At 43.0% G+C, this 19,147-nt stretch overlaps 1 protein-coding gene across 4 annotated transcripts; it reads right to left on the minus strand.

The window, feature by feature from the left end:
* Positions 1 to 320: 320 nt before the first annotated feature.
* Positions 321 to 19,072, minus strand: LOC135510707 (mitogen-activated protein kinase kinase kinase kinase 2-like). 4 transcript variants are annotated; one of them, XM_064931842.1, is made up of 32 exons: positions 18,642 to 19,072; positions 15,349 to 15,406; positions 13,378 to 13,468; positions 12,257 to 12,321; positions 12,099 to 12,154; positions 10,416 to 10,463; positions 10,227 to 10,269; positions 9,930 to 10,002; positions 9,532 to 9,663; positions 8,987 to 9,049; positions 8,689 to 8,770; positions 8,257 to 8,367; positions 7,968 to 8,046; positions 6,786 to 6,844; positions 6,555 to 6,607; positions 6,185 to 6,223; positions 5,496 to 5,529; positions 5,192 to 5,348; positions 4,735 to 4,910; positions 4,140 to 4,181; positions 3,778 to 3,862; positions 3,606 to 3,685; positions 3,455 to 3,515; positions 3,069 to 3,192; positions 2,859 to 2,917; positions 2,655 to 2,758; positions 2,343 to 2,526; positions 2,147 to 2,227; positions 1,961 to 2,047; positions 1,727 to 1,797; positions 1,550 to 1,605; positions 321 to 1,431 (listed from the first exon to the last, which is right to left on the minus strand). In XM_064931842.1, exons 1-32 carry the CDS (start codon positions 18,735 to 18,737, stop codon positions 1,344 to 1,346), a joined length of 2,637 nt encoding a protein of 878 aa, XP_064787914.1. In that variant the 5' UTR covers positions 18,738 to 19,072; the 3' UTR covers positions 321 to 1,343. The 4 variants fall into 4 exon arrangements, with proteins under 4 accessions (XP_064787914.1, XP_064787913.1, XP_064787915.1 ...); XM_064931841.1 differs by having other exon boundaries at positions 2,859 to 2,920; XM_064931843.1 differs by lacking the exon at positions 6,185 to 6,223 and having other exon boundaries at positions 2,859 to 2,920.
* Between the last annotated feature and the right edge of the window lie 75 nt (positions 19,073 to 19,147).

A 19,147-nucleotide genomic window follows, 5' to 3' on the forward strand; every position in this document is an offset into this window, starting at 1 on the left:
ATACTGTTGTAAATATTCTTGTATAGGAATGTCTTATTACAAGTGGATAAAAAGGATGACACTTTTTATCAACTAATTGTACAAAGAGCCCTATAATGAAATGTATACTAATACTATTTGGCACTTGTCACACACATTCTTGAGGCTTGCTAAACTGGACTAACTTCATAGGTAATGTTGTCTAATGTCTTTAGAGAAACACATTCATCTTTTATCTTTGCATCAGTCGACTCACATTTTTTTTAAATCTTTTTATTTTATCATTGGGAATTCAATGTTTTGGCATAAGTTCAACAAGTATACATAAAAACTCTCAAATCCATATTTTCACTTTTTTTTTAATTAAAAGAAACAATTAAATAGCAACATGTATTCTCCTTCAAGTGTCTTTCAGGGATGACGAGTGTTACATTGGGCCCAGTCCCTCCCATGCACAACCAAACAAAAGCAAACCAGTATCATTAAACACAACGTAGTGTTACTTTGTGGCAAACACATGTCTGGTTTGAGACTAAACACAACAAAACAATATTGGAATTCATCATACAATTCAACTCCATTAGGGCTGGTTTCCCAAGATGCAGATTAAGCACAATCCTGTCCTAAAAAGCATGCTCAACAGAGATCTCTATTGAAAACACTTTAAATCCTGGAAAAGTCTTAATCTGAGCACTTTTAAACTATATTAGCACTCTGATTTTAGGTGACATATTTTCAAGCGTATGAGGTGAAAACTGTTCATGTTGACATCTGGGAGCGGTGCCAACCTATGCCATTACAGGTAGTGAACAGAGCATGGTGGTCTAGCGCTATATTCCGTTCACCGATGTAGTTGGTTTCCACTTCACAATGTTGTATCGGAAGACAGTGCAGACTTCGGTCATCAGTAAGTGTATTTCCAATGGCATACCAGTAAGAAAACACAATAGGGTTGGAACCAGGTTAAAAGTAGTGTGTGCGCATTCAAGGGGTTAGGGGTCATGACTGGGGGGGCTCTCTCTAACAAGTCTTTTTCAACAAGTTCTTCCTTGAACACACAACAGCTCAGTTTTCTCTCTGTGGCTAATTGTGTGAGAGTCTCATATGGTCTGTCTGTTCCCAGTATGCAGGTAGAGGGGGTTACATCAGTTTGAGACAAGTCTACACTGAGGGGGCTCGTTCGAGTTTATTAGGTGCCAGGGGGCTCGTTCGAGTTTATTGGGTGCAAGGGAAGAGCCTGTAGTGCCTCCTTTCTTCACACAATAAAAGCTGCCCATCTCTGGGACACACACTCCTTCACTTCTTCCTTTAATATAGCTTTCTCTCCTTTCCTTCCTTCCTCAGTCCTTTTTCTCTGTCTAATCTTAGTAGCTGCTTTCATGGCCAGTCAGGATATAGAGGTTGCTCATTGCTGATGGGTCCTCTGTGGGGGTACTCTGAAGGACAATATCCCTATGGAAATGACAAAAGACAGCGTGATTGGTTTTCTCAAAATAACCTTTTGACCCCTTATGGGATCACACATAATGTGGTTTTCAAGATAACAGGCCAGCTAGAGTTTGGAGCATACCTGCTCGTCCCCAAGACCCGGAATACTCTGCTTTCGTCTGTAATCTCCTGCGTGACCTAAGATGAGTGTAAATGTATTTCAATGTTTCAGAGAGATAAAATACTTACAATGCAGATCAAGCATTTTTGGTTTGAATGAGCACACAAGCGCATGGTGGAGAGAAGGCATTATAATCACCTCATTTGTGTGAAGACTCCTCCCTTTAAGACCATGCTTCCAGAAAGCCAGAACACTGTCCTGTAAACAAACTAGCCACACAACAGTAATGTCACAAAGGAATCTCCCACACATACAGTACATAGTGGGTTAGCTGTAGCTACAGTACCTCACCCCTGTAGCTATGATTTGGTGACGAATTGAGAACATTCTATGCAGTAAAGAATGATAATTGGGATTGAATGACGTTTTTACTTAGTGTTTCAATGGGGAAGTCAAAGACCAGTTGAAAAGCCAGCTCCTTGGAAGGAAGCCCTTGCAGGGTGACAATCTTCACAGTCTCTGTAAAAAAATACCATTAGTATTGTACATTAAAGGGTAGGTAGTGATAATGATATTCCAGGGAGATAATATATTCCAATCGAGCTCCAATAGACTCACTCTCCAGTGCAATGAGAACCGTGTCTCTGTCCAGCTGTGTTGCCTGCACGGCTCCCGGTCCGGCTCCGACAGGCATACTCTCTGCACACGCACAAGACAGAAAGAGAGAAATAGAGAGAAAGAAAGATAATTATACAATTCCTCGACACAAATGTTATATGGTTGAAATCCTGGCATCTAAACATCTCTGTGCCACCTGGTGAAGAGTTTGGTGTGCCGTTCAACTCTACGATATCAAACTTCAGTTGCTGGTTGGTTGGCGGTTTCCCTTTCTCTGCAGTGCAGTCTCTCACACCAACACACAACTGTGGAAACTCATCCGTCACTAACACCAGTAGCTCAAAGATAGGGAGCGGATCTGGTAGACGTATGTCTATATGCTGAGAGAAGGAGAGGGAAGAAGAGAGCATAGGAGGATACATTTTACAAGTCTAACAGACACGGTTCATCGAAATCAATTGTAAGTAATCATTTTAATAGCACAATATGGAGTTATGTCAATACACACCTTGAGCTGCATAAATTTCTGCATGGGGTCATACCACAAGAGTAGAACTAGACCTGACGGCACAGCCCCACACAGGAACGTGCTGTCTGTGTATGGGTTCCTTGCTGCGGCAGAGAGAGAAGGAGGGAGAAAGAGCAACTGAAAACACTTTGGGTCAATTTCCTAAACTTTCTTGAACATATTGCAACGTCAAATTACACTTACCCACACTGCATCTTCGACAGCTTTTCGTGTCTGGTATCTTCACAGTTACAGCATATTTCCTGCTGATGGACAAACATTTGAAAAACATTTGAAATTAGGAGATGCACATAAATTGAAGGCAAACTTAACCCGATAACATTAATCCACACTCACTCACTCACTCACTCACTCACTCACTCACTCACTCACTCACTCACTCACTCACTCTACCTGGGGTTGATCCTCTCAGTGAGGCGGTTGGTACTGAGGGACAGGTGACTCTGTTTCTGCTGCTTGTGACCTCTCTGTTCAAACAGAGACATCAGACTGTGGGAGTACAGCTGGGAAGACTTCCCTGAAGATGGGAGTGGAGAGGGAAGGAATGGTAAGAACCAGTGTTCCAATTTAGCAGTTCTTTTTCAAGCTTGCCTGGTACAATGGAACCAATGGAGTGCAAACCCCACCCACCTGGCAGTCAAAGTAGGCTCAAGCAAACACTCAAATACTATTTGAACCCAGATCTGGTTTGGAGTAGTGTAGTTGATGGTGTAGGATCCTATGACCAATCAGATAGGTGTGTGATTGGGCGAACGAAAAATGGAGATCGATTGTCCTACCTGATACGGACATCAAAACGTTGTTCATGACATACAGCCAGGCACATCTCTGCGGGAGCAACTGTGGGGGAAGAGAGAGGTATTAGTGGTATGGTCAGGAATTCAACACGACTTCACCCTTTACCCTATTCATAAACGTCTGTACCACTACCTTCTCCAGAGTGTCCTCGTGGAGCTCGTTGAGGTTGAGAGTATATACACCCTCCTCTGCACCCAGAATAAGGTACTGATCTGAGGAAGAGACAAGACCATGTCTTGGTTCATATTCTATGTCGTATGTTAGAGCCTCATTTGAACCTCTTCAACCCTTTCTGCAAACCTACCTCTGGTTTTCGGGAGGATCCAGGTCACAGCGCAGTGGATCTTCAGAGGACAACCATTGAAGACTTTGGAGAAACAGGCACCCATCTATTACACCAAAACAACATACTGTGTGTTTTAATATCGTGTTGACTAATTCCGACATTACGGTAAAATAGGCATGGTTAGAATAGTGATATGTGTCCACTGTCCAACTACACAGAAGCAATGTTGCAGTGAGCATTCCACTAGGCGTTAGTTAGACCGACAGCCATTAGCTAGGTCTGTGTGTAAGCATGGGTTGTTAGTTGTCGGCGCAGCAGTGTCATTGGTCATGTCCCTATACCGTAGGGCACATGCTGTTAGACTCGACCTCTGCACTTACATGGACTTGAGGGGTAGGAGGGAGTCCATGACAATCAGCTCTCTAGAAGTTAAAAGGGTTACACACAACAACAACAACAAAAAAGAGGGGTAACTGTGTCGTTCAAATGATAATGTTGTTTAAATGAATGGAGCAAAAACAGCAATGTCTTGGGATCTGGCTGCTGTTTGGTTGACTATACTGAATTCTCTCCTCCTATATTAATGTTACAAAATGATTGTTTATTAAAAGGAGATAAAACTGGATGTTTTGAAACAGGCTATTAGGTTAACAAGCCACACACTTTTTGGTTAACATTCCACACACTTGCTGGTTAACAAACCACATACTTTTTTGGTTAACAAACCACACACTTTTTGTCACTACCTCCCAGGGTTGGATTGAATGGCACTTTTCAACTATTGCGTTGAAATTTCACTTCATTCCAAAGTGTCAGAATTTACATTGGATTTAACCCCAACCATGCTATATACTGACAGCCTCGAATCCATACCATATCTTGAAGCCAACTATCGGCATCAGCACATACAGTATGGATATGAAACTAATGTACTCATATGTAGTGGGCCAACATTTTCCTGTGTTGTACACTCACAGAGTCCTCGGTCTTTCTCCTCAGTGTGCTCCACTCTGGAGAGAGAGAGGTTTCCCTGCTCGGAGAGGCCACTCCCCCTGTCTTCGTCTCCGCCTGCATGGCGCTCCCCTCAGAAACACTGGGGTCACTGCACCACTGTCTGCTGATGTCCTGGGTAGCAGAACACCTGGCCAAGACTAGAGAACCACACGAGAGGAGGAGAGATAGAAGAACCCATTTGTCATGTTGAGACATGTTGTCAATCTTCGCATGAATGAGAAAAGCTACAATGATTCGGATTACAACACACAGAAGATATACTGTATAATTGAACGTATTACGATTGCATAAGAAAACACTGATCACTCGTGAAATATTCACGTCAACATATAATCTCGGGACCCAGAACCAAATCAGTTGTCATGACAGATTGACGTATAACCTGGAAACATTTACTCTGTGTGCGGAAGTTCAGTACCTGACATGGAGTTGTTGGGTGTGGAGTCGGGCCCCAGGGTGGAGCTGGGGCGGAGGGTGAGGTCCTTGTCCTCCAGGGTGGGACAGAAGGAGCCGATGGCAGGCAGGGAGGATGTGGAAGGGCTGAACAACCCACTCTTCCTCCCACCTTTACCCCGCTACACAACCAAAGACAATAGACAAAACACCATCATATAATGCAATAGGAAATAGCTGAAAGGTCAAAAGGATTGTCTTCATGTATTGCATTACACTATTTCAGAAGGAACTCTTTGTTTTCTTGGGGTTGTGTTATTGGTACTTACGTCAGTAGATGGCACTCTTTTGATGGTTAAGCTCCTGAAATAGTCAATGGTAATATTGTTACTGAAGCACTCTGTGGTAAATCAAAGGTAAATCAGATTTGCTTAACATGTGGGATACTTGCTGTCACAGTCAATAAACTGACATGGGCTCAATTGTGTTGGATTTTAATAGGACAAGATTTGGAGCAGGGCAGGTTCAATGAATTGTAAAAACACAACTTGTCTATCACACTCGATCAATTTCAAATCCAAGATGGCAGCATGTCAAGTTGTTTGTCTGTGACTAGTACATTTTAACCTACTAATAACCTATTTATTTATTGTTGCGTAACTTCGTTATTACTTGTAGTTTTTCATGTTGTCTGTCTGTATTTTTTTTGTAATGACATGGTGCTGTCTATCTTGGCCAAGGCGCTCTTGAAAAAGAGATTTTCATCTCAATGAGCCCTTCCTGGTTAAATAAATATTTTTTAAATTTAATTTAAAATATGCATACCAAACAATAATAATCAGTGGTCAAATATACTATACTTCTTTACCAGATAATGTCAAGTTAACATGAAAAGCTAATAATTTAAATGTAAATAAACAAACTTTCATTGCTTCCTTGATCAAAGTTGCCACAGGGTAGAATAGTGTTGAATAGTGTTTTTACAATGGGGGGGGGGGGGGGTGGTCTGCAGGCCTACCTCAGCTGCAGAGCTTCCTCCACACATTCTAACAGGCTCCTGAAATAGGAAGACAACATGCGAATGTCTCTATGGAGCCACTTGTTCTGTGTACATGATGTGACAGAGCACTGCCTGTTCTGTGACAATAGGAGCGTTGCAGCCAGTGTTCTCTCTCAATGAGGAAGCAAACTTTTCCTTTTACTGCAAATATGAGTCTATTAATAATGCATTGGGAGTTTTTTCAATGTTTTTCCCTCTCTAGTGGGGATGTCACATCCATGGCCACACAAACACCGATAGTAGATTTGAGATAATGCTCTGAAATACTATGTCTTTGATGTAATGCTACTAGATTTGAGAAAATTGGTGAGGAAGAGGAGCATCTTACGGTGATTCAGTTTCATCTTCTGAGAGGTCCCAATCGTCTTCATACGAGCTTTGCTGAAATATGACAAAAAACATCAACAACATACACATTCATAGTATCCCTATTAATAACATCTTAAAACTATGCCATACAAGAACTCATCTCGTAATCACACTTCCCCAAATAGCCATTCTATGTTGAATTGACCTCTAACCCCCTACATGTCAAACACAGGAAATAAATGTCACTCACCATATCAGGATAAGGTTCTGTGACTTTCCTCAACGGGGGTCCAAACTTCATTTGGTCAACTAAGGCAAGCACAGCTTAGTTAACCATGAGGAAAAGTTACAATTAAATACAAAGTATGTACTTATAATTACTAACTGCTGATACAAAACATGTTTTTTGTGATTCATTTTACTATCATTTATTATCACTTGCTATATATTCCAATCGATTGGTAAACTACTTTCCTGCTCAGGGGCACACTCTCACAGGCTATATCACACATCACAACCTCAATCATGTGTTGCAAGTACTACCATTGGCTTAAGGCAACTCACCGCACTGCCCACCCCAGAAAACCTTTTGTGATGCCCATTCACAATGACTCACCACACCCCTTTCCACGAACATGCCCGAGAACCTATTGTATTTGCATAAGAGACGAGTCACCACACCCCTCCCCACTCCCACCATCTTTGTTGACATGCTTGTCTATATATACGTTTTTTGTCCCAGGCTGCTGTAGAGCGGCCGCATTGTCCACCATCACCGCACCCTGTGTATGCTGTAATCTCACTGATAGGAGACATAACAATAGTTCCTCAGTCATCCCTCCTCGCCTCCCCCACCTCCTCTCCTCCCCCACCTCCTCCTGACACGTGGGACGCCAGGCACGTCAGAGTCATGGCAGAAAGGGGACATGGCATGTGCGTGTGCGGACAGTGCCACCTCTATGCGTCCCTCTGTGTTGGGTGACCGTGTGACTTGGTGACTTCATCTCCCCCTTCAAGTCTCAATGGGCGTCTTGTAACAGGAGTCAGGACCCCAAGAGTCTTGTGTTGCGTGCTGCTCTGCTCTCCTACCTCGTCCCCAATTCCATACAATAAGCCAGCGAGGGTGATGTTGACCTCAACTCTCCAAGTATGCGCGATACACAAGGATGGATAGATAGACAGACAGATAGACAGACAGACACACACACACACACACTCTCTAACTATAGATGTCCACTTGAATTATCGTGGACGGATGTACAGTCAAAGCCCATGTACAGTGTTCAGGGAAGAAGACCCTCATTGATGTTGATTTTGATGGTTTTGCAAATAGAACTTCGATAACCCTTTTCACAAATTGTAGTGATGATGTCATGCGTGGGCTGATGATGACGCTTCAGTGTCATAATTGTGTAGGGATTTGAAGACTCACACTGCTCTTCAGACAGAGTCCTCTCCACGGGCAGGTGTTTCCCTGCAGACTGGATCTTATCAGGAGCAGCTTCTACATTCTGCAGACAAACACACGCACACACACACACACACACACACACACACACACACACACACACACACACACACACACACACACACACACACACACACACACACACACACACACACACACATAATAAATCACACTAGGAACAAGCAATGTTCCTGAGAGTTCTGGGTGATGGCCATGCATGTGCGTCTGTCTGTCTATTGTCACCTATCCTCACCTCCATGTCGTTATCATCCATGCCGTGTGTGGAGTGGAGGTCCGGGTTGTTGGCCATGTCCAGCAGCTCAATGATCAGGTTACGAGTCAGTAGCTGGGTCACAAACGGATGCTGGGGATACGACAACAGATTTTTTTTATTTTTTTTTTATGTAAAAGCTCTACATCAATAAATAACTTCATCATTAATTTCCTTGATCTCTCACAGCTCCCGAGGCCCTGTTAGGGGTCCCTATTAGCTATAGACATGAATACAGGATCGCTATGCTTTTAGCACCTCAGTCAGAGGCTCTAGTCTAGAGGCTCTGTCTATATTGACTGTGAATGTTGATCGCCATCCAGGGGCTTTTCATGAATGTTTCCTCCGCTGGTTTATAGAGGGAGAGAGAGAGAGGGGAAAGCAACGTGCTCTCAGCGGTGTACCGAAGTGTACCTGCAGTAAAGTCTCGGATGACGGTCTCTTCCTGGGGTTCTTAATGAGGGACATCTTCACAAAGCTCTGGAACCCCGCAGACCTGCAGAGAGGCGGGAGGGAGGGAGATGAGACAGCAAGCAACAAAAAAAAAAATGCATAACCATATTGAGAAATATGGAGAATATCAATGCTGCATTCAAAGAACAGTCTCGTGTCAAGAGGATGCTTTCGGAGAAGAGGTATTTCACATACAGTATGATGCATGGTGAGGTGGCTGAATTGTTCAGGGAATGTGGTGTGCTCATGTCCATCTCACCACTTGGTCTTGTCCTTGAGCCTGGGTGGCTGGAAGCTGCTTTTCGACATTAACATCAAGGCTCTGGAACATAGTTTTAATAGTTTCAAACGTTAACACGGTGGAAAGCCTAGCCTTCTTCATAGATCTGTTTATTGTGTGCCTTGGCCAGCTCCTTTGTCCTTCGCTGACATGTCTGCCATAACGACAAACACTCCAGAGGCGGTTTCCAAAAGCACAAACAGACCTGCTCCCAGGCTTGGGATTTTTGTTGTTGTCGTCACCTACAAAGCTATTTCACCATATTGGATTCAGAGGTATGTGGATAGCCCGCGAAATGCAACACAGCACAAATATATATATCCATCATAATTTATTTTCAGTGGAATGAAAAGGGGATGGAAACTATTTATTGTTGATGTTAAAGGCTAGAGTCTAGAGGGGACTGGTACGGAGTCTGCCTGTCTCTGTCTGTGTCTCTGTCTGGATCTCTGCCTTTCTGTGCCTGGATCTCTGCCTCCGTCTCAGTTTGTGTCTGTAACTCTGTCCTTTGTCTCAGAGCTCACCTCATAGGGTGGAGGTCAAACATGGGCGGCTGGAGCTCTGCCAGCTCGATGGCCGTGATGCCCACCGCCCAGATGTCACACAGATGGTTGTACCCGCCCTTTTTCTCCACTGCTGCCACCTCTGGTGCCATCCTGGCATGGGTACATAAACACCAGTCAGGTGAAATGGGAGATTGGGGGTTATGAATTATGATGTGGTTATAATGCATTATAGGACTTGTCATAAGGACCTACGACCACCTTATAATGTCTCATAGCCATCCTGAAAGAACATATGCAAAGAAGGAAACGCATGACTACTGTCAGACGAATCAGTGTCAGCATAAATAAGCACTGAAGTATATCGTTTTCAATGAGTCAGAACGTTGAAGGTCGTGGTTTGAGCCCAGTTATCTTACCAGTAGGGAGTTCCTATAAAAGACTTCCTCTTGGCTACAGAAGCACTGATCTCTGCAGCAACTCCAAAATCGGCTGCATGGAAACAGAGATGACAGTTTGGTGGCAGGGGGAGACAGAATGCAGAATCCAATATGTCTTGTGAGTGGTTTATTTTTACCACGCTAGTTAACCTCATAGTTATCGCAGACAATGTATATGAGTGAGTGAGTGAGTGAGTGCGTGAGTGAGTGAGTGAGTGAGTGAGTGAGTGAATGAGTGAGTGAGTGAGTGATGGTATAGAATAGATGTTCACTGACCCAGTTTGACATCTCCTCGTTCTGTGATAAGGATATTTGCTCCCTATAGACAGATGGACACACACAGACACACACACACACACACACACACACACACACACACACACACACACACAAAGATATGAGCTCACAAAGATTCCGACCAGAGCCATTCACTGACAATAACATACCGGTATGTCAAAATGATACCTTTATGTCTCTATGCATTTTACTTGTTTCGTGCAGGTGGTACAAGCCCTGTTGAAAAACAAAAACACAGAAACAGTTTGACAGATCTCTCAATCTCATCCTCAGTTCACCACACAAGCCCACAGAGCCAGACACAACACAACAGTGTGCAACAATCACAAAGTGTTGACACGAATAAGGGAGGTAATGTTATGTTGCTGTGCTGTGTGTATGGTGTCACGAAACATGCTGCATTGCTTTCCTGTGGTTAGCAACACATGATTATACCAGTGGCGTGTATTGAAAGATTCCAAAAAGAAGCCAGCCTTCCCCAAAGAATAGACAAAGAAAGAAAAAAAATTATATTTTTTTTTCTCTCTGTGTTTCATCCTTTTTCTTCAATTCACAGGAGGTTGAATGTATTTCACTGGAGAAAACAACAGAGCGAGCGAAACAGCGCCCCTCTGTCTCTGGATCTGTAAGCCATCTATCTGATACTGTCTGGTCAAAAAGAGTATGACATTGATGCCACTCATCGCATTGAATGTAAGGGAAGCCAGCGAGGATTCAGTTCAGCATTGAGCTGAACTGAGAGAGTTCAACTGGTCCTGGAGCACCAAAAACAAAGTGTCAAGTTAAATAAAGATTAAAAATGTTTTTAAATTGTGTTTTTACATTTTAAATTTTGCTTCACACAACTCATAAGCCGAGCGTCATTTACAGAAACAACTTGAATTGTTGCATCTCGTAGTGTCGTTGTCCTCTGGTGGCTAGCTAAAATCATCCCTTTCCTAAATTAATTATGGACTGGCCAATGATTAATACAGAGATTCTGATCCAACCATAAATTCATATTGTGCTCCTGGCATAAGAGGATGGAAGTTCAATATGTAGCTAGATGTAGTAGGCTAATGTTAACTAGCTGGTCTGGCGCATCGTTGTCCATAAAAAGTTAGGGTAGCGATCAAGCATTTTAGCCAGGTAGCCGAGGACAACAACATTTTTTAAAGTGTGTACTGTATGAGTCATGAAAGAAAGGAGGATGACATTGGCATTTCTGGGTGAGTCAACATGTTTTTGTCTACTTGCAAGCTCGCGCATACACACACACACAGAAATCAGAACCATCGACAGCCACATCATATTTAGTTTACGTTGATTGGACTAAATTGTTTTTTGGTATCTTTTAGTTGTAATTACTAGACTAAGTATAGGTGATTTGATGATGTTGAAGTTGAAATGGTGCTAGAATAGTGGAGGCAGCTCCTGTTTTCTTTGCAACTTGCGGTAACACTCTGTGGTTCTAAATTAAGAGTTGTTTATTGGTCAGAAAATGTTGGAAACATTAACTTGCTTGACCATGCAGTAGTAGGTCATGTAACTGTCTGTTTGTGGACTTCACTGGACAGATGTTGCTCTCTGGTTTAATGATGAAACCAAGGTGTGGTTTAATTTATTCTGCCACGGTGTCTTCTTATTGTCTCGGCCTTTATTTCACGGTAAAAAGTGATATGAACTAACAGCTTATAGAACAAACAACGCAATTATCACAACACATAGGTTGTAATATATATTTTATTTTTCTGGCTTGGCTTCCGCAGTGATTCTATCCACACACTGCTACTGGATTATACTGTGACCGTCTGTCCCAGTTAGAAAAGTGACAGAGCTCATCACTTATAGTACATCCCTGGGCTGACTAACCTGCAGGGTTTCTCTGCAGATGTAGGCTATCTGCTTCTCCTTTAAGGGCCCAGTCACTGTGGAAATACCAGTAGAGACCTTAGATTAATGGCCACACAAGAGAGGAAGGAAAATACATGGCTATAAGGTAAGGTCAGTTCAGTTGTAGCAATACATACCGTGGTAAATGTCTTGTAACGACCCCCCTCCACAGTACTCCATGCATATCCACAATTTAGTGTTTCTGCAAAAAAATTGGAGATACACACTTTGATTACCAGTCGGGAATGTATTTTTGTTGACTTTCCAGACAAAAAATAATAATCGGAATATGGATTTTTGTAACCATTTACTATGAACTTCGTTGTAGAGGAGAACTGAGTAGGGACTGTTTTGCCATCCAAACAAATCGCAATGTTATCTGACCTTGAAATGTTACAGAGTTAACATTCAGACGTTCCAAAAGGACTAAGATAAAAATTAAAAACCTTCAGCAAAATAATTTGAGACTCAGCAACAGTGTGGGTGTACGCACGCACGCACGCACACACACACACACACACACCACACACACACACACCACACCACACACACACACATACCACACCACACCACACACACCACACACACACACACATTTAATTCTCTATGTATGCATGCGCTTGTTAGTGACCGCATTCAATCAACAACTGAGCTTTTTGTGTGTATAACGTTCATTTTGAGAGCCACAATTTCTGTAGTGTGGGAGAGAATGCTGCATTCTAAGTCCTAATATATCCCATTTAGCAGACGCTTTTGTCCAAAGCGACTTACAAGTCGGCTGGGGCCACTACTTTTACATATGGGTGGCCCCAGCGGGAATCGAACCCACGACGCTTGGCGTTGCAAGCGCCATGCTCTACCGACTGAGCCACACAGGACCCCTAGAAATGGGCGTTTGAGGTAAGAGCGTTCCCGAGTGGCACAATGAGTGAGTAGCGCAGCGGTCTAAGGCACTGATTCGCAGTGCTAGGAGGCGCCACTACAGACCCTGGTTCGATCACGGGCGATATCACAACCGGCCGTGATCTGGAGTCCCATAGGGTGGCGCACAATTGGCCCAGTGTTGTCCGGGTTAGGGGAGGGTTTGGCCGGGTTAGGCCATCATTGTAAAATAAGAATTTGTTCTAAACTGACTTGCCTAGTTAAATAAAAAAGAGTGGAATTCAACACTTCCAAAAACACTCACAATCCAAAGGAATTCCACAGATGCACGTGGAACTCTCATGAAGTGTAAAATTTGACAAGCCTAAACATGTACCTGTGATAGCTGCCGAAATAGGCCACAATGTTCTTGTGCTTGCATTCCTTCATCATAGTGATCTCCTGCTGGATGGATGTGATGTCATCACCTGAACAAGGAGCATGCAGGTCACATGACCAAACTAAGACACAGATATACAGTGAGGAGAAAAAGTATTTGATCCCCTGCTGATTTTGTACGTTTGCCCACTGACAAAGAAATGATCAGTCTATAATTTTAATGGTAGGTTTATTTGAACAGTGAGAGACAGAATAACAACAACAAAAAATCCAGAAAAACGCATGTAAAAAATGTTAGAAATTGATTTGCATTTTAATGAGGGAAATAAGTATTTGACCCCCTCTCAATCAGAAAGATTTATGGCTCCCAGGTGTCTTTTATACAGGTAACGAGCTGAGATTAGGAGCACACTCTTAAAGGGAGTGCTCCTAATCTCAGTTTGTTACCTGTATAAAAGACACCTGTCCACAGAAGCAATCAATAAATCAGATTCCAAACTCTCCAGCATGGCCAAGACCAAAGAGCTCTCCAGGGATGTCAGGGACAAGATTGTAGACCAACACAAGGCTGGAATGGGCTACAAGATCATCGCCAAGCAGCTTGGTGAGAAGGTGACAACAGTTGGTGCGATTATTCGCAAATGGAAGAAACACAAAATAACTGTAAATCTCCCTCTGCCTGGGGCTCCATGCAAGATCTCACCTCGTGGAGTTGCAATGATCATGAGAACGGTGAGGAATCAGCCCAGAACTACACAGGAGGATCTTGTCAATGATCTCAAGGCAGCTGGGACCAAAGTCACCAAGAAATAAATTGGTAACCCACTACGCCGTGAAGGACTGAAATCCTGCAGCGCCCGCAAGGTCCCCCTGCTCAAGAAAGCACATATACATCCCCGTCTGAAGTTTGCCAATGAACATCTGAATGATTCAGAGGACAACTGGGTGAAAGTGTTGTGGTCAGATGAGACCAAAATGGAGCTCTTTGGCATCAACTCAACTCACCGTGTTTGGAGGAGGAGGAATGCTGCCTATGACCCCAAGAACACCATCCCCACCGTCAAACATGGAGGTGGAAACATTATGCTTTGGGGGTGATTTTCTGTTAAGGGGACAGGACAAATTCACCGCATCAAAAGGGACGATGGACGGGGCCATGTACCGTCAAGTCTTGGATGAGAACCTCCTTCCCTCAGCCAGGGCATTGAAAATGGGTCGTGGATGGGTATTCCAGTATGACAATGACCCAAAACACACGGCCAAGGCAACAAAGGAGTGGCTCAAGAAGAAGCACATTAAGGTCCTGGAGTGGCCGAGCCAGTATCCAGACCTTAATCCCATAGAAAATCAATGGAGGGAACTGAAGGTTCGAGTTGCCTAACGTCAGCCTCAAAACCTTAATGACTTGGAGAAGATCTGCAAAGAGGATTGGGACAAAATCCCTCCAGAGATGTGTGCAAACCTGGTGGCCAACTACAAGAAATGTCTGACCTCTGTGATTGCCAACAAGGGTTTTGTCACCAAGTACTAAGTCATGTTTTGCAGAGGGGTCAAATACTTATTACCCTCATTAAAATGCAAATCAATTTATAACATTTTTGACATGCGTTTTTCTCGGTTATTTTGTTGTTATTCTGTCTCTCACTGTTCCAATAAACCTACCATTAAAATTATTGACGGATAATTTCTTTGTCAGTGGGCAAACGTACAAAATCAGCAGGGGATGAAATACTTTTTCCCCCTCACTGTAGGCCATTTCCTGACATCTCAACACTAATACTGATACTAGTACTAGAACTACTAGCTACTTCTACTACTAGCCTACTGCTGCTAGTAGTAGTAGTTAACTGTGTCACACACACAATAGATTGTCTCCAAAGACTTAAAAATGTACTACACAAAGCATACAGGAAGGAAAAACATGCAAGGAATAACCCATAATACAAGTCTGACAAGACCGGTCACATACCAGGATCCAGTTTGACTATTTTGATGGCTGCCATTGCCGAACTCTTGATGTTGCGGGCCTGAAAGAAAGGGTGAACTTAGCTGTGAGTGATTAATACTGTGAACTTTAATACAGGGAATATAGACTACAGAATGACATGTCCATGGATTAGTCAGCAGTACATAGGCCTACAGCACTAAACAGCTACATCCGGGAGAGTGACACACTAAACCATCAGCAAGTAGTTTCCTCGAAGCAATTGCATCAAATTGCTGACAGCTCAACGCAATCGTTCTATTTACAACAGTCAATTAGCTGTTTACAACCATTTCATTTTTCAATTTTTTCTCTCACAATTTCTAACTCTAAATACAATTTCTTACTATTGGCAATGGAAAACATAACAGCTAATGCAATTAAATCACAAAATATATAGATTTATATAGTTATGAGAGTCCTATTTGTGAAATTCAAGTGAAAAGCCATTTTTTGGGGGGCCAAAATGCAATTTTTCGCTGTAACTCATTCCTAAATGCATTTTCATCTCAGTTTGGAGATCTGCCACATTCCTCCCATCACTATAGGAAGCCCCGGGCATCCATTCAAAACCCAAACCCCCTAGTCAGCCATCTTGACGATAAAAGAAACCATAATAGACCCTGGTCTGGCCGGGCTGTTCGCATGCTGCCTCTGACCTTCAGCTTCACCTTGTAGAAATGCAACAGCAGGAGACAGAGACAGGGGCTGCTGGGGACACTATAGTAGTGAGAGGTATTTCCTACACAGTCCCGGGTTGTATCTGAAATGACACCCTATTCCCTCTATAATGCACTACTTGTGACCAGGGCCCGCATCAAAAGTGGTGCACTGTATAGGGAATAGCGTGCCACTTCAGACGCAGACCCAGAGCTTTAAGTGTCATGCTCAGTGACATGGTCTATGTCAGGGCGTAAGAGAGAACAAGGGGAAAAAAGTCCCTGGCTTTGAATCCAGAGGATGTTGTTTACAATGTCCATCCGACGTTCGTCCGTCATTTCCTCTTGTTTTATCCTTTAAAAACATGGATTGCTCCCATTCTTTCTGACAGGTCAAACGGTGAAGTGACGTCAGGTCGTAAAGGCCCTTAACTCTATGCCCGACAAATATAGAATCAACCAATGGTCTATCAGATTGCCTGTAGACAAAACCCGAAGCTTGGCTACACCGACTTCCTGTTTTTTTCCTGTTATAACAGAGCACTTCCTGTGACTAAAGTGACAGTAATGTCTCTTTAAGGTTCGCCAAAGGCCGTATGAAATAACAGTGTGTTGTGGGATAGAGTTCACAGACAGTGGTAATGAAAATAAAACTTCATCACTTTGATCATAGTTCCAAAAGTAGTTATTTCTCAGGGCTTGATGATTGAAATTCCACACAATAAAAACACAGACGGCTTTTCCCTGCTTTTCCATACGATCATTCGGAAGTATGTTGCACTAAACTGGCCTCAAGACATTATTGATATTCAGTGAGAGACAGATCCGCACAACTGCAACAACAGCACAAATGGAAATGTGTGTGTGTGATGTAACTTGCAATAACAAACGACCAACAGCCCACAGTGTGACAGTGATGACTGGGCATTGCAGTACTGCTGCTAGTTTGTGAAACATATTTCTGTTCTGTGGGTTTCCCCTACCATCGAAACTCAGGTAATCTCAGTCAGGTCACAGGTCACAAGTTTATAACCATGAATGTGCATACGTATGACTCCTCAACCTGTCTTTGGCATAGTTTCACTAGACTACAAGACAAAAATAACTACTCACTCGTAAAAGCAACCTCCCACTGAGGTCTTTGAGATGAATATCAGGGCAACTTTTGAGGCATGAAATCCATGCTTTCTTGTTTGACAAAGGCTTCATTCTTTATTTACGTAGCTGCAACAGGTCACACACTTGAGAGCAGAACCCTCAGCAGAGTAGCTGAAGAGTTTCCTGGATCTTGTGAACAATGGTCATCTAATGAATGTCCACAGAGTCAGAGAGCCCACTAGGTCACATGGCCAGTGGTTTGACCCCTGACTTCCACGGAGCTCCAGTACGGCTGGAGAAAAAGAACAGTGGAGGAGAGGAGGAGAACAGAGAGGTAGTGGGAGGTGATAATAGGCCATTGTCTATGGGACAGTAGCAGTTTCTCCATTCACAGCAGGCAGGCAGGCATAGCCCGGGCAGTGACATGGCGCTAAGGCATGGCAGGGGTTGTACAACATTACATAACGTCAAGACTGAGTGAAACAGAGGACATGTCTAGGGGACATTTTGAATTATTCATATTCATAAGCATTAGCCCAAAAGTTAACAATTGTGCTTGCAGTAAATGTTGCCTGTTGTACCTGTTTTACTTTTGTAGTCTATTGGATACCAAATGTTTCTGGCAGGGGAGGCACATAGCAATTTGAGTCTGTTGCTCTTGCAGGATGCATGTCTTTTACATTCAGGGTGGGATCACAGGATGTTTTTTTATCCTGCAGCTCACATCACGAAGTCAAAATAGACGAGACTGACTGAAAAAGACCTTATCGATAGTCAAGATACATAAAACATAAATGCTGATAAATGTTGCAGTGCCCTTCAGACTAGATTTCTTGTAACATCCCCTGGTCTTAAAAAGGTGATCTATGAAGTCAGTTATTCTACCTTCATGAAAAAAAAAACAGCACAAAATGAGAGTATATTACAGAGAGCTTTATAATATTGCTGAGAGAGCTAATAAAAAGTTAGAATGAAATGCGTTGAGCCTTGATAAATTTTCCTGTTGTGGCCTTGGTCGTTATGGATGTTGAACTAATTGACCAGCCCTGATGCTATCCCAGCCTGATTATGAATACTGAACAGCAGAAGATGTACTACCTACCAGTAGTTTACGTGCATTAACCATAGGCACTAAAGGCATCATTAAGATGAGGGCTCATTGACTATCCCCGCATTATTCTCACATAGCAGGCACACTTGCAGGGGCGCCATACCAACCTTTTACCAGTTATTGGTTACCTGCATACACATTATTTGTTGAATGGTCATACATAAAGTTGAACATAGATTATGTTAAGAGCGTTAATGTATGGTGGCTGTGGTTCTATCCACTTTTGAATGTTTAGAGCCTGTCAACATAAAATTCAATAAAAATGTCCCATTGTGGAATACAGGAAAAAAAACGTGTTTATTAACAGCTAGGCTACGTTGGTTTAACGGTTTAATGACTTGGCATGTCAATTAAAACGCATACATACGCATACGTGCGAACAGATATTACCCCCCCCACTCACGACTCACCTTGAACACGTCTCCGTACGTGCCACTCCCAATACGATGAATTAACTCGTAATCATTCAACGGGTCCAAAAACGAGACTCCAATAGTAGTATCCATGCCTGCAGACAGAACTGCGTCTGGTCACTCACGCACGTTGATATCCACTCATGACAACAATACATACAGCGAATGAACAACTGGACGCGCGGTATAGTTGCAGTAATCCCAGGGGTGCTGTCTCGATGAAATACTATTACACCACGACTCTTCTGACCAAGAAAATAAAACTGATAACCTGACAGTATGGGTGTTGATTACGTCGCCAGACACCACAGATGCCCTTCTTCAGAGTCATTCATGTTACCCGAGGCGAGCCCGCCAGATCATGCAAAGTCAAGTGATCTCAAGTCGACTATAGGCGCATGTCGGGATTTTCCTGGTCATTAGAGCAGACGAGCAGAGGACGCACACTGTACATCTATGAATAGCCCATTATGACACGTGCAACAGTATTCCCATTATATTCA

The sequence above is a fragment of the Oncorhynchus masou genome, chromosome 23 (assembly GCF_036934945.1).
Source record: "Oncorhynchus masou masou isolate Uvic2021 chromosome 23, UVic_Omas_1.1, whole genome shotgun sequence".
NCBI classification, from domain to species: domain Eukaryota; kingdom Metazoa; phylum Chordata; class Actinopteri; order Salmoniformes; family Salmonidae; genus Oncorhynchus; species Oncorhynchus masou.